This window comes from Cherax quadricarinatus, chromosome 28 (assembly GCF_038502225.1).
Source record: "Cherax quadricarinatus isolate ZL_2023a chromosome 28, ASM3850222v1, whole genome shotgun sequence".
In the NCBI taxonomy this organism is placed as follows: Eukaryota; Metazoa; Arthropoda; class Malacostraca; order Decapoda; family Parastacidae; genus Cherax; species Cherax quadricarinatus.
In genome coordinates, this window is record NC_091319.1 from 12126118 (window position 1) to 12151968 (window position 25851).

Sequence of the window (25851 nt, forward strand, 5' to 3'; positions counted from 1 at the left end):
TGAAGACGTCATTGATTTATAGCTGTGTCTCAACCAACTTGGGCTGTCGCGAAGCCAGTCTTCCTGCAACTTTCCAAACTGCAAGAAGGGTGAAGAGGTGGGGATTAAGAGAAAGTGAAACGTAGAGAGAAGAAAATGAAACGAAAGGAAAGAGAAGAAAATGCAACATAGAGAAAGAGAAGAAAATGCAACATAGAGAAAGAGAAGAAAATGCAACATAGAGAAAGAGAAGAAAATGCAACATAGAGAAAGAGAAGAAAATTCAACATAGAGAAAGAGAAGAAAATGCAACATAGAGAAAGAGAAGAAAATTCAACATAGAGAAAGAGAAGAAAATGCAACATAGAGAAAGAGAAGAAAATGCAACATAGAGAAAGAGAAGAAAATGCAACATAGAGAAAGAGAAGAAAGTGAAACAGAGATAGGGAATAAAATGAAACATAGAGAAAATGAAGAAAATGAAACATAGAGAAAGAGAAGAAAATGCAACATAGAGAAAGAGAAGAAAGTGAAACAGAGATAGGGAATAAAATGAAACACAGAGAAAGTGAAGAAAATGAAACATAGATAAAGGGAAGAAAATGAAACATAGAGAAAGATAAGATAATGAAACAGAAAAATAAAAAAATAAAACAGAGAGACGAAAATGAAACAGAAAGAGAAGAAAATAAAACAGAAAGAAGAAAATGAAACAGAGAGAAGAAAATGAAACAGAAAGAGAAGAAAATTAAACAGAAAAAGAAGAAAATAAAACAGGAAGAGAAGAAAATAAAGCAAAGATAAAAAATAATCAGAAAGAGAAGAAAATGAAACAGAAAGAGAAGAAAATAAAAGAGAAAGATAAGAAAATAAAAGAGAAAGAGAAGAAAATAAAAGGGAGAGAAGAAAATTAAGCAGAAGAAAATGAAACAGAGAACAGAAAATGAAACACAAAGATAAAACAATACACAGAGAGAGAAGAAAATGAAGCAGAGAGAAAAAATGAAACAGAAAGAGAAGAAAATAAAAAATAGAGAAAAGGAAGGAATGAAACAGAGCCATTAGAGGAACTCAAATTAAAAAAAAATAATAATAATTACTGTTATTAAAGACTAAACAACGGCACAATACCGTGACTGCAACAAAACACAAATCACCCGCACATAGGAAAAATTTATGACGACGTTTCGGTCCCACCTGGATCAGTTAATGACTAGTTAATGTTAAGTACAAGAACGCAAGTGCAACTAATGTGACATTTTACTGTGGCAACGTTTCGCTCTCCAAGAGCTTTGTCAAACCATTACAAACAATGCGTGTTCACAGAGGGTATATATAAGCATCTGTGTCCATGTATTGTTTGTAACGGCTAGACGAAGCTCCTGGAGAGCGAAACGTTGCCACAGTAAAATGTCACATTAGTTGCACTCGTGACCTTTTACTTAATATATTGTTGGTAATTCTACCAACATTAAAACGACTAGTTAATGATCCAAGTCGGACCGAAACGTCGTCAGGTTGTACTCAAAAGGTAGGCAGTAATAAAGTGCTGTGCTCACCTATTTGTAGTTTCAGGGTGTTGAGTCACAGCTCCTGGCCCAAGCTGTGGATAAGTGAGAATACAGAACTGAAGTCATATTAATATGAGTATACTCCTGGTGAAGCGCTAGACTCATATGGGCCTTACAGCCTCTGAGGAGTGGGAGATGGCGGAGTTGAAGTAATCAGGTTTGATCCACGGAAGAGGATGGTAGCTGCAATTCCTTGAATCCTGAGCCCCTTAAAATCAGCTTCCAAGTGCCTCCCTATTACGAACACAGGTTAGAATGGTCTGTGACCTGGTCGTAATGGGTTTGAAGCAAAACAAACTCAGCAGAGAGGCCTTAACTTGTATTTCCTTCACCAGATATATACAAATATTTACACTTATGTACACTATGTACAAAGATTGGAATAGTCAGTGTACCACACGACGGTGACAGAATGACAAAAAGCGAAAGCCAGAGTGAGAGAGAGCACCGTACTCAACCAGCTGGTAGGCAAGTCTGGCAAATGCTGACCGTGAGTGAATCACATCGCCTCAGCACTTTGCGGGCTCGTCTGTGATTGGACAGTGATCTAAGGTACTGATTTAACGACAGGTACCCTAAAACCCTCAGCACCCGGCTCACTGGTTGGGAGGCGGCCTATATGGGAGTGTGACATACGCAGAATAAATTGTAATATACTCTTTGCATGCCACACTCATTAAATGCAATATTCCTTCTCCATTCTTATGATTTTTATTATTCTTTTGACTCTTTTGTTCTTATGATTTTTTTGTTCTTATGATTCTTTTGTTCTTATGTTATTATTCTTAGGTTCTTAAGATTCTTATTTTTTTCTTATGTTCTCATGATTCTTATGATTCCTATGTTCTTGTGATTCTTATGTTCTTGTGGTTATGTTCTCGTGATTCTTATGTTATGATTCTTATGTTCTTGTGATTCTTATGATTTTGTGATTCTTATGTTTTTGTGATTCTGATGTTATAGTGATTATATTTTTGTGATTCTTATGTTGTTATGAATCTATATTCCTATGATTCTTATGTTCTTATGATTCAAGAGGAGAAAAATAAAACTACAATTTAACTTAATTACATTTAATATAGATATTCTATAAATGTATAAAATATCTAAGGACACTATATTTGCTCGCCAATATAGCAAAAAGGAATCAATTTTTTTTTGTAAGAGCGAAGTGACAAACGCTCCGCTATATATGAGAAATTTCTCACTTAATATAAATTACATAGATGTACGTAAATGCATCATAAAAACTATCTATATCTCTATTAGCGACTTCTGTGTTTACGGCTTTTTTTGTTTTTATTGTAGCCGCTAAAAATTTCCTGGCGTCGCTGTTACCTCTTTCAGTCCTTTTTTTTTTAGGTACTGGTAAGTGGTGTGTGTCACTCTGATAGCATTCACTGGTTATCTTGATAGTCATCATGGCCCTAAGGGGTTACCTGGGGGGTTATGGCCTCATGGCCCTGGGGGTTATGGCCCTGGGGGGTTATGGCCCTGGGGGGTCATGGCCCTGGGGGGTTGTGGCCCTGGGGGGTTATGGCCCTGGGGATCATCGCCCTCGAAGCCCGGTCTCGGACCAGAACTCTTCTGTCAGGTTTGTTGAGCCAGCGGAACCTATGTTTCTCCGTCATTCGGGAAGTGTCTCTCATTCATCCCTCGGGAAGTGTGTCTCATTCATCCCTCGGGAAGTGTCTCTCATTCATCCCTCGGGAAGTGCCTCTCATTCATCCCTCGGGACGTGTCTCTCATTTATCCCTCGGGAAAAGTTTCTAGCCTGTTGTTTAGGTATTCCTTTTAAAGACAGTCAGAAATTTGTCGGTAATTCCCACTTTTTTTGAAGCGAGTGTTGGTACACTTCGGACCCTTCATGCTTATTGAGTTATTTATGTACTCGATGGACACCTTTGCGTCTGCTTCATGTATATCTGGAGAATGCACAGGAATCTTTCACTTTCAGTATCATTTCAAATATTTAAATTATTTAAAACCCTCTCGCTGTACTTCCTGGAGGCCTATAAGTTCCGATCTATGCACTTCGCCAATGAAAAAGTGTATGTCTAAATCCGGCACCATAGCTGAGTCCAGACACTCTCTGCTCCCTTATCGGAGTTCAAAGGTTCGAACCTATAGCATTACACACGGAAAAGATGCATTATAATACATGCCTTTACAAAATTGTAGACAATGGATCTATATTCGCACAGTGAAATTCCTCTATACATGAGCAAGCTGCCCGGTAGACGGTGCAAAGCACCCCTTATGAAGAGCAGGGGTGCTACAAGTACACTAAGTACACAAGTACAAGTACACTGAGTAAGTCTAAAGGGTTCAGTACGTTTCAGTACCCTCTCTTCATAAATAAATATAAATTACCTATAGACCCCAAGCTGTCTTTAAAATGGAATTTGATAAGTTCTTCGAGTCTCCTCCTAATCGACCGGTCTGTTGTGCCTATCGTGGTTTAAGTACTGTTAGCATCAACACTCTGATCAGGCAGTGGGGGCGATGTTCACCAAATGAACAAACGCAGGAAATTTTACCTGCCTCCTCTCTTATAAGAGGTTATTCCAGTGTACAGATTTGAAACCAATTCAAGTATTTTTTCAGATATTTGAATCATTTTGGCCTAGGATGCAGGGAGAAAACTGGGAGATTTTCAGCGTTACCAGCCACTTAGGTTCTGTAGTGATGTGAAAAGTGAAAGCTCCCAATGTATCCTCCAGATATTCAGTAATGCCTACACTAAATACAAGTACATGCATGTATTGACAAGTATATACATTAAGGTTAATTGTAATTGTCTTTGTATCCTTATTTTGAAGTCTTTTTTTGTTATCCAGGACATAATTTTCCACGCAGTTTTGAGAGTACAAAAATGGTATTCCTTGAACTTTAAGATCTTTGTATATAATTACCACTAAGTCCCTTACATTCCTCTTCTGCTCTGTCTAGTGATTTGATTGTTTTTGTACTATACTAGCATTTTTTTCTCCAAATTTTAAAAATCTGAAATAGCTGAAATTTGCTCTCATGTAGTATTTGTTTTCAGTGGCCCAGTGAAAGACTTGATTTACTCTGACTTCGAGATTTGCTGTGAACTTGATGGGTGCAACTATCATGCAGATTTTAGTGTCACCTGTGAAGAATAATACAGATTTATTACTTGTCCTTTTGTCTATGTCGGATTAGGGGAATGAGAGAGAGAAATGAAGAAAAGTTTTCACTGTGGCGCACTCTGATTATTCTTGGTTTCTTTTTTGTGTGTCCGATTTACATTATTGTTAACACTCCATCTGTTCCCAATCTCACTTATTCTTCTAGCATGCATTCGCGTAGTCTGTGTGTATAATGTGTCGGCATTTTGCTTGTTTGGATGCTCATTCGAATCTATGTCATAGTGATCTATCAGCTGCGAGAGGCAGAAGCGTTTTGTTCTGATCCTTAGTTGTCTTGGATTATGTAAATGTTGCTTCTATATTCGCTTAATAGTATAGCGTCTTAGCTTTCTTCAGAGACTATGATAATGTTTGACGCCTTTGCTTAAAGTTAACGAGCGCTTCACTGCCACCTTTGGGGAATTGATAAGTAAGGCACATGTGCACCAGTTAGGTATCTTTATTCAGAAAGGATCCGCCTACACAGGCTCCTTCAGTCGAGTACAGAGGAGGCAACAGAAGCCTACTGTGAAGGCGAAACGTTTCGGTATAAAGATACCTAACTGATGCACCAGTGCCTTATCTACTTGTTCTTATGCTATACCATTATCATATTCACCTCGTGGAGACTGGTTATCTCAGTAATTATATTTAAAATTTATACTAGGACGCCTGTGTTTGTTTCCATAGAACATATAAAGGCTCTGAAAATGTTATTCAGTAATTTTTGATATCTATGGGGCTAGGATTTGCCTGGGACTAAGGAAAGAGTACATGGGACTTCTTCAAATACTTTCTTCAAGGGTGATGATGGAATGATTACATCGTCTTTGCATCTCTACTTCTGCTGCCGCCTCTGTACTCGACTGAAGAAACCTACTGTGTAGGCGAAACGTTTCGGAATAAAGGTAACCTAACTGCTGCACATTTTTCGTGTCACTTTCTCCCAAGTTGTGTAATTGTTGTTTCCCGCATCAGTGCTGTAACATCATCCTCCGCATAATCTTGACTTTCCTCCTTCACCTGTTACAACGCACTTGTGACATCAACAATGGGGTTCAACTCTATCGGGAAAGTGATGCGCCAAATAGTGGATACTGCACCGTCCAATATTTGGCGCCTAACAGCACTGCATCTCTCGAATGGTTTAATTTAAATATTATTATATTCATATTAATCGCTAAACCCGGTGGGTTATTTAAATTTATTTGATTCAATAAAAAACTCATGCAAGTCGCACCAATGTGAGCTACTGACATTTTTGGGGGCAAAGTCCATAAAAAAATTAATGGTATTAAAGAATTTCTGAACATTATAAAAAATATTAATTCCAAAACTTAGATGAGGGGATGCACCACCTCTCACTTCATCAGTTTTACTATGAACTATAGGGTGATACTCTTGTTTATATACAAATGATATATGTCACTTGTTTATATAACTAATTTGGATATGAAATTCTGTGTACAGGTGTATTATTATTGATTGAACTATGAGAGTACCATGACTTATGCACTCATGAGTCATGGTACTCACAAACTATGGCACTTATGCATGCACCATGGCAATCGTACAAGAACCATAGCACTTCTAAATGAACCGTGACACTCGTTATAATCGTATTAACAACACCTGCCTACACATGACAGCTCAAATTCCGCCGGCTCTGTCATTCACCTTATCTCTCCAAAAACTAAACTGTTTACAAAACATCACTAGACAGTTTATAGAACTAAGGATTTCTTAGATTTTCCTCCTCAGGATTTTACTCGGCAGAGTGGCTATATTTCTCTTTGTCCCTGAGTATGTGAGTCAGCTGGATGCCACTGCCACAACATCACATCAGCAGGATGTAGAGTGTTCCTCTATATTTCGGGATGAGGTGACAGATCTGGTGCTCGTGTGCCGTGGTTCTTTGCTGAGAGTGGTGGAGGTCAAGCAGGATTTAGGCATGGGTGTGGATGATGTACTGGCGAATGGTGTTGATGATGTTTTGCTGCATGGCGTGAATGATTTATTGTATGGCGTGGATGATGTACTGGTGCAGGGCGTGGATGATTTGTTGCACGGTATCGGTGATTTGGTGCGTGGCGTTGATGTTGTATTGGTGCATGGTGTTGATGATTTGTTGCATGGCGTGGGTGATTTGTTGCATGGCTTGGATGTGCTGGTGCATGGCGTGGACGATGCATTGGTCTGTGGTGTTGAAGGAGGCGGGTGAGGGTGGTGTGGCGGTCTCTTCTGCCCACACCCGCTACTACTGTTGCTGCCTTTAAGAACCAACTTCTCGTCAAGTTTAGCGAGGAGTGAGGAACACTTGGTGGCTTCGGGCAAGTTCCTCAACAAGTCCATTACTTCCAGGAACTCCGACACTAGCGGCTTGATGTTCCCCTCCTCGTCCAGCTCCACCCGCAGACCTGCTGGGGAGGGTGAGGCAGGCCACAGTCAACCACTGATCACAGGTCACAGCAACAGGTCACAGCAACAGGTAGCAGCTCACATACACCGTGTGGTGAGAGATAAATCTTTCTTAAAACAAAGATATTTGTTATGGGTATCTCAGTGAGAATCGGAGATGCGTGGAAATATGAAATAAAAAGGAGGCAATTACTTCAGTGGAAGGGGCTTGGAAAAACAATACAATTAAAGTGAAAGTCGGGCTTTGGATTTACAATACTGTGTAAGCCTGGAAATGCCAAACGGTAAAAATAAGCTGTGAATATGATGCTAAAAATTAGTAAAAACTAAAATTAATTTCAGCAGGGAGGGGATAATGCTGCAAATTTACAAATGGGAAGAGGCGAAAGGGATAGGAACACGCGAAATGCGCCTTTGACCTGATATGGCCGAGCTGAGAGAACCCGCGGACGACCCGTCACCCTCGTAGGCATAAGCTCGAAGGTCATCCCTGGCCGGTAGAGGTTCTGGAGCGGTGGCAGCGGCGGCTAACCGGGGTACTCCACCAGCTGCTGCTGCTGTGGCAGCCTCCTCCATCAAGGAGATGGTGCTGCTGGCAGGGCCAGCTGTGCTGTCGTCTGTAAGGTGTGGGAGAGCAGATATGAGCAGGAACGCTTTGAACATTGACATGAATACTAAAGAAATCGCTCTTTAACATTTATGACAAGGACAACGAAGATTTTTGGTGGAGGTCGTTTGTTCAGAACATATGTATGAAATTCTCTCTCTCTCTCTCTCTCTCTCTCTCTCTCTATATATATATATATATATATATATATATATATATATATATATATATATATATATATATATATATATATATATATATATATATATATATATACATACACACATTTTATATATAATTCAATGTATATAATGACACACACACACACACACACACACACACACACACACACACAATTCATCAACCAACCTTGCTTTAGGGATGTGGGTTGTAGGTTGTACTTGAGGCAGTCGAGAAATGTGTCGTGATCTCCATCATCCTTCAGCCTAGTGCCGGCACTGTCATCTATGCCGCCCTTCACTGCTATGATAGTGCCCTCCTCCTCCTCCTCCCCGCCCACCCTGCCCACCTGGCGGGCAGCCAGAGCCCGACCCTGCCACTGGCGGTGCAAACGGATGGAGAACACCACACCCAGCACCACTGAGAGGAAGATCAACATATATTCCTGCTGACATGAGCTGTGTCATGGGAGCGACGAAGATACATCGAAGACTCAGTAATCCTATATATATACAAACATTACGACCTTGTTCACTGTTCTTTCAAATATTTTACCTTATAGCCAGGAGTCAGGCTCGAACCGATGATAAGCCGATATCTTAGATGCTGATGCCGAAGAGTTTCTGTCTCTATGTGAGTTATTAGTGAGCATTGAAAAGTGTTCATTACACCTTAGTTAATCACAAGGTACATGCAGTTAAGATACAGGTTCGAGTCTCACTCGGGTATGAGGTAAAACGCCTGTAAAATTAGTATGTTTGAAGTGTTTAAGTATGTTCTGTACTATGTTCAGAAGATTATCAAGAACTGATCTTCGTGAGAAAGAAATTACTGATTAGTATCAGGCAGAATTCGTGTATTTTAAAGCAGCTATCTAGTTCAAAGGGCACACTGTTAAGTGGATGCAATCAAAACAACTATAAATGTTAATAAGTTGTCAAAGTGTTATTGTGAGTGCATTTTTGTGTTTATACTTGGAAGATATATGAGCAAATAAACGAAAGCGCTCTGGCATTTCTGTTTTTTTCTTGCATTCATGACTTTTTAAAATACTTTTCATGCTGATATTTCAAAAATAAATTTATATTTTGTCGTAGCGTACTGACCAAGTAAGAGAAGTGAGAGAGTGAGAGCCGCTATGGCAGCAGGGGCTGTGAGTGGGTGCCCACTTGACGCCAAGCCGCCCCATTCACAGTTATCACCGGTGTGGCCCGGGCCACAAACACAGAGGTAGCCGGGCCGCAGGTTGTAGCAGGTGCCACCGTGCAGGCAGGGCCGCCAGAGGCACTCATCCACGTCCTCACAGGTGTGGCCCACCAGCTGACGCCCGGATCCACAGCTAAGGAATACAATGCTAACATTAAACACTCTGAAAGCTATGTCTTAGACAATACTGCGATTCTTTGTTTCGTAAAACGGTTGAAAACCTAGCTCCGATAGGTCAGTGGATGCTTAATTACGGGACTTCATCTGACGAAGACCCGTTTCAGGAAACACTTGTTTCCTGACGAAGAAAATAAGACAACAAAGCAAAAACCTGAGCCAGGTCAGGCTCAGAAAACACACTGTCGCCGTAGTATGTACATTATTATTATTATTATAATCAAGGGGGAAGCTCTAAACTCGGAGGATTATACAGCGCCTGGGGGGGGGGGGATGTGGAAGGCATTCAGATTTAATTCGGGGAACTGGAGCACAAATCCAATTCCCTAAAGGAACCTTCCTTGAGGGGCATAATATGTACAGATCACTGTGGATCGATAAAGCTACTTAAGAACATAAGAACATAAGAACGAAGGAACACTGCAGAAGGCCTACTGGCCCATGCGAGGCAGGTCCAAGTCCCTACCGGCTTAAGCCAATGCACCCAACCTAGTCAGGTCAGGTCACATTGACTCAAGGGAGGAACACGGCAACCGACCCGTTAGCACAAGCTATCAGGTCTAACTCACACCCACCCACATCTACTCATGTATTTATCCAACCTATTTTTAAAGCTACACAACGTTCTGGCCTCTATAACGGTACTTGGGAGTTTGTTCCACTCATCCACAACTCTATTACCAAACCAGTACTTTCCTATATCCCTCCTGAATCTGAATTTTTCCAACTTAAAACCATTGCTGCGAGTCCTGTCTAGGCTAGATATTATCAGCACACTATTTACATCCCCTTTATTTATTCCTGTCTTCCACTTATAAACCTCAATCATATCCCCCCTAATTCTACGTCTTTCTAGAGAGTGCAGTTTCAGGGCCCTTAGTCTATCCTCATAGGGAAGGTTTCTGATACATGGGATCATCTTTGTCATCCTCCTTTGTACATTTTCCAGAGAATTTATATCCATTCTGTAATACGGTGACCAAAACTGTGCAGCATAATCTAAATGAGGCCTAACCAAGGATGTATAGAGTTGAAGAACAACCTGAGGACTCCTATTATTTATGCTTCTTGATATGAAGCCAAGGATTCTATTAGCTTTATTGCGAACACTTATGCACTGTTGTCTTGGTTTCAGATTACTGCTAACCAGAACTCCTAAATCTTTTTCGCAATCCGTAATATTAAGATCTACATTATTTAGTTTATATGTGGCATGGTTATTGTCCTGTCCAACATTTAGAACTTTGCATTTGTCTATATTAAACTGCATCTGCCACTTCTCCGACCACTGCATCAGTCTATTCAAATCTTCCTGGAGTGCTCGAATGTCCTCGTCAGAATGAATTCGACGGCCTATTTTGGTGTCATCGGCAAACTTGCCGATGTCGCTCTTTATGCCCTCATCTATGTCGTTTATGTAGATTGTGAACAGCAGGGGGCCCAACACTGACCCCTGTGGAACACCGCTCGTGACGCTTCCCCACTCTGATTTCTCCCCATTTATGCAAACTCTCTGCTGCCTATTTGTCAACCATGCCTCTATCCAGGAAAAAATTTCTCCTCCTATTCCATGTGCTTTAATTTTCCTCAATAGTCTCTGATGTGGGACCCTGTCAAAAGCCTTACTGAAGTCCATATACACAATATCATATTCGTTACCATGATCTACCTCCTCAAATACCTTAGTGAAAAAAGTTAATAAATTCGTAAGGCAGGAACGTCCCTTTGTAAAACCATGCTGAGATTCGTTGATTAATTTATGCTTTTCAAGGTGGCTACGAACTGCCTCGGCAATTATTGATTCCATAAATTTTCCCACTATGGAGGTTAGGCTTATTGGTCTATAGTTCGAAGCTAAGGACCTGTCACCTGTTTTGAAAATAGGTATCACATTTGCCATTTTCCACTTATCTGGCACCATGCCAGTTTGTAGTGATATGTTGAAAAGATTAGCCAAAGGTGTGCTAAGCTCCTCTTTACATTCCTTTAGAACCCTTGCATACAGTTCATCAGGGCCTGGGGATTTGTTAGGTTTTAATTTATCTATTTGCCTAAGGACCATGTCACTTGTGACCCTAATAGTGCACAGTTTATTATCGTCCTGTTCTACATAATTTATCATTACTTGAATATCACTGGTATCCTCCTGTGTAAAAACTGAGAGGAAGTATGTGTTAAAAATTCTACACATTTCCTTATCACTGTCAGTGAGCTGACCCGAGGAACTTTTGAGTGGGCCTATCTTGTCCCTGATCTTACTTCTGTATACCTGAAAGAATCCTTTTGGGTTAGTCTTCGATTCTCTTGCAACTTTAACCTCATAATCTCTTTTTGCTTTTCTAATTCCCTTTTTTATTTCTCTCTTTAACTGAATATATCGATTTCTTAATTGCCCCTCTCCTCTTTTGATTTGCCTATATATGCCTCTCTTTTGACCAATCAGATATTTTAATCTATTGTTCATCCATTTAGGATCATTTTTGTTTGATCTGATTTCCCTATTTGGAACATAATTTGACTGAGCAGCTAGAACTATGCCCTGGAAAGCATCATATCGGCAACCATCACCACCTACCTGACCCCTAGTCAGGTCATTCCAGTTCAGCCCACCTAAGTAATTTTTCAGTCCTATGAAATCAGCCAAGCGAAAGTCAGGGACGGAGACTTGATTGCCATTATTAGGGGAATTCCATGATATGTTAAAACTGAGTGATTTGTGATCACTCTCCCCAAGCTCATCATTAACCTCAAGATTATTAATTAGTGTTTCCCTACTGGCAAGAACCAAGTCAAGGAGGTTATTTCCCCTAGTTGGCTCTGTCACAAACTGTTTTAAAAAACAATCCTGGATCGTATCAAGAAAGTCACCCGACTCTAAATTTCCTGTCAAATTGCTCCAGTCAATCTGTCTATAGTTGAAATCTCCCATTAGCACAACATTTTCGTATGTAGATGCCTTACGAATTTCGTCCCATAGAAGTTTACTGCACTCCCTATCAAGATTTGGGGCCCTGTAAATCACACCCAAAATTAGTTTTTCTCGGCCCTCGAGAAGCTGTAACCAAACAGATTCAGTGGCTGACGCTTCTAATTTAATATCTTGTCTAACACAACAATTTAAATTGTCTCTGACATACATCGCTACTCCACCACCTTTCCTGTTGACCCTGTCAGTGTGGAATAATTTATAGCCTTGTATGTGACATTCAGATGGCATCTCTCTATCTTTCAGATTGAGCCAGGTCTCTGTTATAGCAATAATATCTATGTTTCCTGCACTTGCAATTAATCTTAGCTCATCTATCTTATTTCTAACACTCCTGCTATTAGTATAGTAAACCTTAAGGGAGCTAGTCCCTTGCTGCCCTCTGCTGTCCCCCTTTGTTTTCTGACCTGTTCTATTGTCTTTATTTATAACTTCATGCTGAATGCCTTTTATACATTTACTGTTTCCAACCCTAGTGTTGCAACCTGCTTGTTTCCCACACACACCCATACCTCTATCTTCCATCAGTTTAAAATCATAGGCATTTCACCAATGGCCTTCTCAATCGAGTCTGCAAGTGCTACCACCCCTGCCCCAGAGAGATGAACCCCATCCCTTGCATACATATCATGTTTGCCATAAAAGTTGTTCCAGTTGTCAATGAATGGGATTGCAAGTTCCTTGCAGTATCTGTCTAGCCAGCAATTTACACCAATTGCCCTAGACAACCATTCATTTCCTACTCCCCTTCTAGGCAAGATGCTACATATGATTGGGATCCCTCCCTTAGACTTAATGAAATCTATAGCTGACCTGTACTTATCTAGCAGCTCTTCTCTCCTACCCTTCCCAATATCATTTCCACCAGCACTGAGACAGATAATGGGCTTGTTCCCATTACCTGACATGATATTATCCAGTCTGTTGACAATGTCCCCAACACCAGCTCCAGGGAAGCACACTCTATCTCTCATCTTCTTATTCCTATTACAAAAAGCACGGTCAACATATCTTACCTGAGAGTCACCAACCACAAGAATGCGCTTACCTTCATTAGCAGGGGCAGTAGTACCCTTACCTTCACTGGCCACTGAAGTACATTCATCCTGGAGAACAGAGAAGCGATTTCCTACCTTCAGATCTTCACTCTTAACTTTCCTTACTCTGATGCGCCTCCCATTACTGTGAACAACTCGCCACTTGTAGCAGGTGCTGGGCTGCACCTCACTGCTGGTACCCGTTGCTACCTCCCCACCTACAGCCTCCTCACAGTGAGAGACAGACTGCACCTCACTGCTAGAAGCCTCATTCCCCACATCTCCAACCACCTCACACTCTCTCCCAGGCCCATTGAGGTGGACCTTCAGCCTCCTAATCTCCTCCTGGAGAAGCAAGACCTCCTCCTTCAACTCTCCAAACTCAGTTTTTAAAACACTGCAGAAGCAAGCCATGCTTTGTAACCGTCCACGCTAATCCCCAAAGCAGCTCAGGGTCTGTGACCTCACGTGACGACTGACCACTGAGTACATTCATGCTAGATCACCATAGTACACTCAAGGCCACGAATATAAAAAAAAAAGTCTTCATTGCACAGTCCTTCAACTGGGATGTACTGGTGCTGGCAAAGAATTCTCGATCCAGTTAATTAAAGTTTTCCTTGGATTAAATCTGATTACCTTTTGTTCCTCAGAGCATATTATTATGGTCGAGCCAGTATGGTAGAGAGGAGTGCTCATTATTCCTCCACAATTTTTCTCGTACGGAAATATTAAATTATCATAGTATCTTTAATCTAGGGAGGTTGGTTGATGCCAGCGAGGTGGGCCCTTGATCCAAGAAACTCGGCCTTTTCTCCCCTTCCATGAATTAAACCTGATTGCCTCCCATTTACCTGGCGCTATGTAACCCGTACTGGTTTAGCATCCCCTCTTAAATGCAAAATTAATTTCATTATCTGCAGGCAGCTACTCTCTGTTGTACATCACTCTGAACACGTCTTAGATCACAACTCTGGACTCTCCTCTTTTCGCATAGAGGTTGACCGATAAGCCGGCAGAAGGCTTCGGTCAGATGACCGAAAACTCCAGTGGCGGGTCATCATATGACTAAAACCCTAGTTTGAAACACTTGTCCTGTTTCCTAACCAGCGTCAGGAAACACTCCTGTTTCCTTTTTTCACGTCACCCCATACATTATACAACACTAAATATACTCTAACACAAATTCTTTCCCAGTTTTTCAGGTATTTCATGTGGCCAGGAAACAAGACATGCAGATAAAGAAAAATCTTTATAACTGAGAAATCAAGAAGACAATGCTAAACCCTGACTTCATGAAAAAAAAAAATAATTAAGAAATTATTTCGATTTTTTTTATTATAATTAAGAAACTCTAATTGGTCATTCAAAGATGCTAATTTTTTTAAAGAAACTCAGTTATTTAACCTTCCGGTCCACGGGAAAAATACTTTTCGTCAGTGTATAAAAACTGTAATACATAAATGTTGACGGGTAAGTGGACGTTGTGAGATATCATAGTCAAGCATTTCCGTCTCTTCCAGTTATATGCTGAAATAAGCTTTTCAATGCTGCAGCCACAGGATGATGGAAGTGCGGCGATGATCTCAGCCCGTTAGCGTCTTACATTACTTGAGGAATGGGAGATAATCACGTCTGATCGGGATAAAATACCGGTTGTTTTAATTCCGTGGATAAAGAACCCTTCTCAAGGATGTTTCTTTCCAGATAGCTGAGACAAGGAGCATCAAATGGAAGGCTGTGAGGCACACATGAATTCCTTGTAGCGAAGGTGAAGCCGATGGCACAGATGGCAGGAGTTCTGGTACTCGAGTGGCGCCTGCAAGTGACGGAGTGTCACAGAGGGCCACAGAGTGTCAGTAGCTATGTAAAGGACGAAGTTTGAAGACGTGAAAGTTAGCCAGTTGTACTTATGACAGAGGCAGCGGGACTCTTCAGAGATATGCCAAAACGTGTAAAACGTTCCTAAGAATATTCGTATGAATAACAAACTAAATACTTGCAAAATACTTTGAAAAACAAATAAATAGAGAATACAATACAAAACAAATATAAGACAGAAAGATCACGAACGCTTACATTAGATTACATAAACAGCTTTTCAATTACATATATTAAAGAACTTGGATACTTTCGTGATTTTTCCAAAGAAATTTTCACGAAGAAAATATTTTTTCTCTCATCATATACAGGCCTACACAAAGATTAAAAATAAACGGAAGTTAATGTGTGCAACAACTCACCACTGCCAGTCGGTGCTCGCAAATGATCGTGCAATAAATAATAAAAAAAAAACACCAGGCTCTGCATGACCCCCCTACAGGTTTAGAGCTTCTCGGTAAATATTCCAATAATAAATCTAAGTCACAGTGATTATTATTATTAAATAACAAAAAGGCACAATACCGTGACTGGAACAATACACAAATAACTCGCACATAAAAGAGAGAAGCTTACGACGACGTTTCGGTCCGACTTGGACCATTGACAAAGTCAGTGTGACTTTGTCAATGGTCCAAGTCGGACCGAAACGTCGTCGTAAGCTTCTCTCTTTTATGTGCGGGTTATTTGTGCATTATTATTATTGTTATTATTGCTAAGTCGCAGTGATTATTATTATTATTGATATTATTATTATTATTATTATTATTATTATTATTATTATTATTATTATTATTATTATTATTATTATTATTATTATTATTATTTTTATTATTATTATTATTATTATTATTATTATTATTATTATTATTATTATTATTATTATCATTCATAGGAAAAATTATACTTATTATAGAACGCAGATAAAATCCAAATTATAAGAAATTATAGGTAGGAATCTGGAAGGAACAGATTCATTGTTCTTATTTTTTTTTATTTACGAAGTGACAGAATAAAAGTTATTCGCATTATTAACATAAATAACAAATGTTATTAGCATTATTTGACTACTCTCGATATCGACTTGGTAGTATTGCAAGCAATCCGCTGCCGTATTGCAGAGGTCATCTTCACAAGACAGGCACAACATTGCATGATGTGGCTGTCAATAACTCGAAGGTACCTATTTTGGGATCCCTATTAATCAATGAAACCGCGACTCTGGCGACTTGGCACTAGTACCTGCAGGTGGCTCGTCCCCAGGTACTTGCACAGGAGAGTGGCGGAGCACAGGTGGTGTTCAGGCAGGAATCTGGAGCAGGGCAGCCATGGGTCACACGTTCAGAGGTCGTCACTTGACCCCAGCTGGTGCCGTTAACAGCTGGTGGCAGTGGCAGCGGCCGTCCGGATACACGCAGATCATCCACACAACCTAAGGAAGAGGAAGTTAAGATCACCTCACCAGATTTAAAATAAAATAAACTGTTCAATTTACAAGTTAAGAACTGTTATACTGCCTCAGCTCATTTACAGGTTAATAGTATTATTGTACCTCAGCTCGTTTACAGGTTAACAGCTTTTATTCTATCTGTTCATTTACAGGTCAATAGCTGTTATTCTATCTCAGCTCATTCACAGGTTAATAACTGTTATACTATTTCAGCTTATTTACAGGTTAATAGCTGTTATCCTGCCTCAGCCCATTTACAGGTTAATAATGTTATTGTACCTCAGCTCGTTTACAGGTTAACAGCTTTTATTCTCTGTTCATTTACAGGTTAATAGCTGTTATTCTATCTCTGTTCATTTACAGGTTAACAGCTGTTATTCTACTTCATCTGCTCTTAAAAGTGTTAAGTAGGGCTAAGAAATATTATAAGCCACGGAACGGGTGGGGTTTAAACCCATGATGAGTTAGTGAAAAGTACATTTTTTACACCATGTTAATTCTCGTGAATACATCTATTTATTCTCATTTTTCAGTAATCGATACGGGAGAAGCGGTGAATTTTGTCAGGGACAGTGTGAATGATGGTGAAAGTGTTTCTTTTTTCTCAGGTCAACCTGCCTCGGTGAGAGACGCCCAGCTCATAAAAAAAAACTATACACAAGCACGCGCGCGCTCACACTCACATGGAAGCCACAAAAATGATAAAAATCTGAGAAAAGATGTTAAACAGTCTTTGTGAGAAGCGATGATCAAGAAGTAATTATCTGAATCTTTGTGATAACTGATCTGAATCTCTAAGCATCAGAGCGACTTTCCTGGGCATCCCTGTGATGTTTTGATATAGATTAATTCCACTTGTGACCCTTTTTTACAACGAAAAATTACCGAGAGAGAGAGAGAGTGAGGTAGTATACGTGTGTGTGTGTGTGTGTGTGTGTGTGTACTCACCTATTTGCTCACCTATTTGTGGTTGCAGGGGTCGATTCATAGCTCCTGGCCCCGCCTCTTCGCTGTGTGTGTGTGTGTGTGTGTGTTAGTGCAGCACACAAAAAAGGGGCCGCTAAGAAGCATAAAGAATGGAGACAAAAATAACAACGAACGCTCATCAAAGGAGAAGAAATGAAGAGAGGACACAGTAAAATACTGGAAAAAATAAACAAGAAAACAGAAGAGGGTGGCACAACACACTAAAGATAAGGATAAAGGAGAGAGCGGAGCAGCCAGGCATAAGAAGCAATGAGGATGCTGAAGACGGATACGCTTAAAGATGATGCGGCAAGATGTGGACCCAGGCTTGCTCTCTCTGGGAAACCTTCTGGTGCAGGTCAGTTCTCCATTCTTCCATCTCTACTCACATCTTAAACGCGACCTACATACCTCTTACGTGACTTTTTTACTCATCAGTTTCTTATGTCTGGTTTTCTCACGCCTAGTCCTCTCGTTTCTAACTTTTTTTTTTTCCAAAGACTAAACTTTTCCGTTTTCTACTCATGTCTTAAACGCGACCTACTCATCTCTCACGTGACTTTACCTCTCAATTTCTTTCTTATGTCTGGCTTACTCACGTCTAGTCCTGTCGTCTCTAACTTTTTTTCCAAGACCAAACTTTTCTCGTTTTAACCCATCACAAGTGCAATCTCGTGTCCCCAGATCTTTGTTTGTGTAAGGCGCAAAACAACATCCCCTGATAAGGATCCCCAATACCCGAGGTAAACGTCCCAGCAGTCAGGATGGCAGGGATGACAATGCCATGGCAGCCTCTTCTTCCCCTGGTACTTTGTTTATAAGAGTAGTTGGAAAAGAATGGGTTTATAAAATGTCTGCCTAGTTTAATAAGGCCTTTCTCGTTGCTTAATGGCATGCACCCGAAATTCAATCATGCGACCTGATGAAAGTTTCCGGACTCATTCATAAGACGTAGTCATGTTTACTACTGAGTGGATAGCAGAGAGAAAACTAATAGACGGTCAGAAGGTGTAAACTGAAAATTGTTTAACGTGATTTAATGGGAATAAAAATTTGACACTATTTGGATATAAAATAATCGAATCTGCACCTATGTATGTGAAGTTCACTCTCCACTATCTTCTTTTTTAGGCGTCCTTTTTTTTTTTTGACATTTGAAGCTATCTTGTGCTTATTTTATGCTGAGAGTTTTAGACGGCAGCATAGTCGTCTTGTTATCCTATGTCGTTTACTGCCTGCTGGGAATGTTGCAGCGATATATTTAATAAATATTGATATCTTGAATGTTGTTACGTTGTACAGTCTCAATAGCGAGTCCACTAAGGTCCTGTAAGGTGAAGATAGTTACTACTCACTATCACTGAGGTCGTCGTGGACAGTGACGAGGTTAACTCCCGCGAACTCCGGCATTCCTCCCACGGTCACTCCATCATGCTTGTCAACCTCTAGCGGCGCCGGCGACGACCTGGCGTCCCTGGCGGGGCTAAGCAGTGATGCCAGCGACTCGTTGCACCGCCATCCGTCGCCGTCGTCGACACGGACGACTAGATTGTGTCCGTGTCGTTCAGCTATGATGGTGTGCCAGGCACCATCACCGACCGGCCGGCCCTCCACGCAGGCCGCCCGTGCCGCCCACCCAGCACCAGATACGGACGCACATGCTACTCCTGCACGTAACTGTGACCCAAAAAAAATGATACCAGCGGTAATATAAACAATTTTAGCTTGATTTTATGAGGAAATAAATTATAGCAGTATGACAGGTGACTGTAAGTAACACGAATGATGAGAACGAAAGAAATGACTTTTATAAACTCACATGAACTGTGAAAGCAGCAGCACGATGGTGAGCAGCCAGATGGAGCAAGAGGCCACTTCGAGTGCCGCGGGTCCGCACCCGCAACTGTACTGTCACAACTCGCGGCGCCGGCGTGAACGACAGCGCCACCTTCATATAGGACGACTTGCCGAGAGTGGCAGGGATGGTGGGGGAGGCGCAGCTGGGGCCTGACCACCCTGGATCGCACTCGCACTGCGGGTGATGGAGGCCGCCCGCGCACATCCCACGCCTCCCGCACCCGGCTGAGCCACCCGGGCAGGCCTCCTCCTGAGGGTGACAGCCGCCCTCACTGCCCTTGCTGTAGGCCGGCTCTCCCAGGTCCACCAGCTGCAACGATGCTGCAGGACAGTCAGTTAATTCATTTTCTTACCCGCTTCCTGTGTTATATCACAGCAAAACCTAACCACTAGCTTGACCCTGCTTAAGCCAGAAAGGGGGGTCGAGAACGTGGCCACACTTACGGCCCTTATCAGGCACGGTGGGGTTCAATCCCAGGAAGGAGAATCAAGCTTCCATTATTTCAAACAAATGTATAATACACATAATCTAGACAAAAACCTCAGTCTGTGTAGAAACCATATAGTAGAGTCTAGAAGGTAGAGTGTAGAGTGAACAGTCTAGAGTGTAGAAGGTAGAGCGTAGAGTTTACGGTATATATATATATATATATATATATATATATATATATATATATATATATATATATATATATATATATATATATATATATATGTATATGTATGTATATATATATATATATATATATATATATATATAAATATGTATATATATATGTCGTGCCGAATATGTAAAACTGGTCAATTAGCAAGAACTCATTTAAAATTAAGTCTTTTCTGAAATTTTCTCTTATACGTTTCAAGATATATTTTTTTCATTAATGTTAATGTAAAAAAATTTAATTTTGCACCAAAAGAATCTTAGAAAACTTACCTAACCTTATTATAACAACAACAATTTATTTTAGCCTAACCGAACTACATATATTTTAGATTTGTTTACAATAATTTAATACTAAACAAACACAATAAAATATATTTTTTTCGTTAGGTTCAGAATGATTTTGGCGACATTATTGCATACATAAATTTTCACTTGTCCTATATGGCAAGATGAACGTTGCTATTTAAGCCAAGATGGCAAGTTCTGCCTATTCGGCACGACATATATATATATATATATATATATATATATATATATATATATATATATATATATATATATATATATATATATATATGTGTGTGTGTGTGTGTGTGTATATATATATATATATATATATATATATATATATATATATATATATATATATATATATATATATATATATATATATGTATATATATATATATAATGGAACTTTTTAAGTAATGATTAACATGCATATTTTCATAGCTCCTCTTAGAATATATATCAGCTAACGATAAAAAAAATAGTGTAGCTACTGTATTCTTTTAAATACAATAAGAGAAATGAATGCCAGTGAAGTGGCTGGAGTTTCTCCAGATCCTTAGTGAAGTGGGTGGAGTTTCTCCAGATCCTTAGTGAAGTGGCTGAAGTTTCTCCAGATCACTAGTGAAGTGGCTGGAGTTTCTCCAGATCATTAGTGAAGTGGCATGAGTTTCTCCAGATCACTAGTGAAGTGGTTGGAGTTTCTCCAGATCATTAGTGAAGTGGCTAGAGTTTCTCCAGATCATTAGTGAAGTGGCTGGAGTTTCTCCAGATCATTAGTGAAGTGGCTAGAGTTTCTCCAGATCATTAGTGAAGTGGCTGGAGTTTCTCCAGAACATTAGTGATGTGGCTGGAGTTTCTCCAGATCACTAGTGAAGTGGCTGGAGTTTCTCCAGATCATTAATGAAGTGGCTGGAGTTTCTCCAGATCATTAGTGAAGTGGCTGGAGTTTCTCCAGATCATTAGTGAAGTTGCTAGAGTTTCTCCAGATCATTAGTGAAGTGGCTGGAGTTTCTCCAGATCATTAGTGAAGTGGCTGGAGTTTCTCCAGATCATTAGTGAAGTGGCTGGAATTTCTCCAGATCATTAGTGAAGTGGCTGGAGTTTCTCCAGATCATTAATGAAGTGGCTAGAGTTTCTCCAGATCATTAGTGAAGTGGCTAGAGTTTCTCCAGATCACTAGTGAAGTGGCTGGAGTTTCTCCAGATCACTAGTGAAGTGGCTGGAGTTTCTCCAGCTCACCAGTGATCAGCAACGTTACGAATCTGTATAACCCTTCCGAGTTTAGCGTTTTTTTAAGTGAATAATTATAGAAGCGCCACTGAGGTGACTGAAGATTGGTATCACCGATACTTCGGCAAATTTGTTTTATGTTGTATCAAGAGTGTATAAAGTTGTGTTGTATCAAGAGTGTATAAAGTTGTGTTGTATCAAGAGTGTGTAAAGTTGTGTTGTATCAAGAGTGTGTAAAGTTGTGTTGTATCAAGAGTGTGTAAAGTTGTGTTGTATCAAGAGTGTATAAAGTTGTGTTGTATCAAGAGTGTGTAAAGTTGTGTTGTATCAAGAGTGTGTAAAGTTGTGTTGTATCAAGAGTGTATAAAGTTTTGTTGTATCAAGAGTGTGTAAAGTTGTGTTGTATCAAGAGTGTGTAAAGTTGTGTTGTATCAAGAGTGTATAAAGTTGTGATGTATCAAGAGTGTATAAAGTTGTGTTGTATCAAGAGTGTATAAAGTTGTGTTGTATCAAGAGTGTGTAAAGTTGTGTTGTATCAAGAGTGTATAAAGTTGTGATGTATCAAGAGTGTATAAAGTTGTGTTGTATCAAGAGTGTGTAAAGTTGTGTTGTATCAAGAGTGTGTAAAGTTGTGTTGTATCAAGAGTGTGTAAAGTTGTGATGTATTAAGAGTGTGTAAAGTTGTGATGTATCAAGAGTGTGTAAAGTTGTGATGTATTAAGAGTGTGTAAAGTTGTGATGTATCAAGAGTGTGTAAAGTTGTGATGTATCAAGAGTGTGTAAAGTTGTGTTGTATCAAGAGTGTGTAAAGTTGTGTTGCATCAAGAGTGTATAAAGTTGTACAGAATCAAGAGTGAGTATCAAAAGTGTGTAAAACTGTGCTGTATCAAGGGTAATTGATACGTCAAGTTGTGCTGTATCAAGAGTATCTGATACATAAATTTGTGTTTCATCAAGAGTATCTGATACGGATAGTCAGAATTAAGTACATTCCTCACAATGAAAGTTTTTAACTAGACGAGGTGTGACTCCAGCACCAGCTCCATCAACGCCTAATAAAGCTTAATTTCAGCAGCAAAGTTTAACAAAGCTTCCACTTAAGCATAGCAAAGCTCACAATTATATTATTACTTTAGATTAAGTTTCTTCTGCTAGGGCTCATAGGCCTAGTTTCTTTGAAGTACCTCTGGTTTATCCTGTCTCGCAGACATTCTCTCAAATGAGTGTTGGTAAAACTGACAGCACATAATCATTATTGTTACTGTGAATATGAAAATGGTAGAAAGTACCATTATTATTATTATTATTATTATTATTATTATTAGTAGTAGTAGTAGTAGTAGTATTAGTAGTAGTAGTAGTAGTATTAGTAGTAGTAGAAGTAATATTGTTTTTATATTGTTATTATTATTATTATTATTATTATTATTATTATTATTATTATTAGTAGTAGTAGTAGTAGTAGTAGTAGTAGTAGTAGTAGTAGTAGTAGTAGTATTAGTAGTAGTAGAAGTAATATTGTTTTTATATTGTTATTATTATTATTATTATTATTATTATTATTATTATTATTATTATTATTATTATTATTATTATTAATATTATTATTATTATTATTATTATTATTATTATTACTATTATGATTATTATTATTATTAGTATTATAGTAGTAGTAATAAAAATAGTAGAATTACTGTTATTTTATTATTATTATTATTAATGATATTATATTTTTGTGAAGGCGCTAAACCCGTGGGGATCATACTTTGCATAAAAATTAGAGATAGTAAGAATTGATCCAAGAAAGGGGAAGAGAAGGGGGTGTTTCCTCCAATTCCCTGGATCAAGAACAACAGCGTCATGTTCTCACCTGACCGCTGAGGACGAGGTGAGAGAGGCACCCGTCCAGTGGGCGTACTGTGGGCGCCTCCACCCACCCGTGGTCATCGGGGCGTGGGGGCGTGTGTGCCAGCCCGCCCACCTGCAAGGGCGGTGACTCCACCCAGGCCCGTCCGCCCCTGGGGGTGGTCCACTCCGCCCGCGTCACGCAGTGGGTGTCATCGTGGGCGCGCTCTTCCCACCCACGCCCACACAGGTCCACCATCAGAGACACACCCTGAGGGTAGTGAGTGCTCAAAATCAGGGCCTACTACATCCTTTTATACTCAAAGGGTAGGCCTACTACATGCTTTTATACTCAAATTGTAGGCCTACTTCTCTTGCTCTTGCTATAATCTTACTATGATAAAAGTCTCATATATAAATTAAGATAGTGATATAAATCTGATCTCATAACACTCTCATAAACAACACGTTTCTCTGTGTTTGTGTTGCGTACAACTAGGAGAGCACAATTAGGCAGCGCCTCTGACTTGGGCTTAGTTGAAGATCACAGCATCAACCCTCCATCATTCCTTGCCAAGAATATATATATATATATATATATATATATATATATATATATATATATATATATATATATATATATATATATATATATATATATATATATATATATATATATATATATATATATATATATATATATATATGTCGTGCCGAATATGTAAAACTGGCCAATTAGCAAGAACTCATTTAAAATTAAGTCCTTTCTAAAATTTTCTCTTATATGTTTAAAGATATATTTTTTTCATTAATGTTGATGTAAAAATTTATAATTTTGCACCAAAAGGAACTTAGAAAACTTACCTAACCTTATTATAACAAGCGCAATTTATTTTAGCCTAACCCAACTAAATATATTTTAGATTTGTTTACAATAATTTAATACTAAACAAACACAGTGAAATATATTTTTTTTGTTAGGTTCAGAATGATTTTGGCGAAATTATTGCATACACAAATTTTCACTTGTCCTATATGGCAAGATGAGCGTTGCTATTTAAGCCAAGATCGCAAGTTCTGCCTATTCGGCACGACATATATATATATATATATATATATATATATATATATATATATATATATATATATATATATATATATATATATATATATATATATATATGAAGCGTCATATCCTGAGGGTCATTCTTGGCAAGGAATGATGGAGGCTTGATGCGGTGTTCTTCAATTAAGCCCAAGTCAGACGCGCTGCCTAATTGTGCTCTCCTAGTTGTACGCAACACAAACACAGAGAAACGTAATGACATCCTCGGAATATGTGCAGACCAAGACAGCGAGAGAGAGAGAGAGAGAGAGAGAGAATGAGAGAGAGTAACGCTCTTGTTACGCACTGGGCGCTAACGTACTCCTGCTGTACGTTAGTAACTATGAACTCACACGCCATCCGGTTGGACAACAAGTGTTGCTGAGTATCGCAGAGTGGCGTGAGTGACCGTATGACTACGGGGACTACACAAGGTACACAGAGTGTGACGGTACTCAGGTAATACACGGTCGTGTGTGACGGTACTCAGGTGATGCACTGTGTTGTGTGTGGCGGTACTCAGGTGTTGCACTTTGCGAAGTGTGACAGTACTCTTGTACTGCTAGCTGCACTATGTGACGGTACTCAGGTACTGCAATTTGCAAAGTGTGATGGTACTCAGGTGTTGCAAGCTGCAGACGGCATTCTTACCAAGTTTACACTACCTAAATAACTCTCACAGCTTTGAGTAATATTTCGGAGTTAAACGATTGTGTCATATATTCAGACAAACACTGCAACATTTGGACGAATGTTGAAGTCCAGGACACGAGAAAACGCGAATGTTTTCAGACGGCTATGGATGTGCTTGGAATGTTGTTGATCCACCTGTACGAAGGTTGTACCTTGACAAATGACGATGTACTGGGACAATCACAGTAAATGATCTAGTATGAGAATATTATGATTAAAATGAGAATAACTGGTCAAATTACAATAATTTAAATAATAAGGTAGTCAAGAAATATGGGAGAAATTTAGAAAACAAGTGAAAGAACATGTCAAAAACTTGATGAATATGATTTTGCATCACATCTTCAGTGACATACGAAAATTCCTGGACTAATCTGATGGTTCTTGATTCTCAGGAGAACACCTGGACCTTGATTTTCACGAGAACACCTGGATCTTGATTGTCACAAGAACACCTGAACCTTGATTTTCACGAGAACACATGGACCTTGATTCTCACGAGAACACCTGGACTAATATGAGAGCAAATAACTTATGAAGAAAAGATCAACTT

The 25851-nt window shown here is 39.5% G+C and overlaps 1 protein-coding gene across 3 annotated transcripts in view; it reads right to left on the reverse strand.

Annotated features, from left to right (window-relative positions):
- Positions 1–3011: 3011 nt before the first annotated feature.
- Positions 3012–25851, reverse strand: part of LOC128693161 (putative neural-cadherin 2) — a 919455-nt gene continuing 896615 nt past the window's right edge. For all 3 annotated transcript variants that reach the window (XM_070089401.1, XM_070089402.1, XM_070089403.1), the window contains 8 exons: positions 23526–23771; positions 19433–19780; positions 18969–19290; positions 16440–16629; positions 9017–9249; positions 8100–8330; positions 7543–7740; positions 3012–7122 (listed from right to left, as the gene is read on the reverse strand). In XM_070089401.1, coding sequence (XP_069945502.1) covers positions 6548–7122; positions 7543–7740; positions 8100–8330; positions 9017–9249; positions 16440–16629; positions 18969–19290; positions 19433–19780; positions 23526–23771 — 2343 coding nt within the window. In that variant the 3' untranslated portion in view covers positions 3012–6547. The remainder of the gene's footprint in view (positions 7123–7542; positions 7741–8099; positions 8331–9016; positions 9250–16439; positions 16630–18968; positions 19291–19432; positions 19781–23525; positions 23772–25851) is intronic.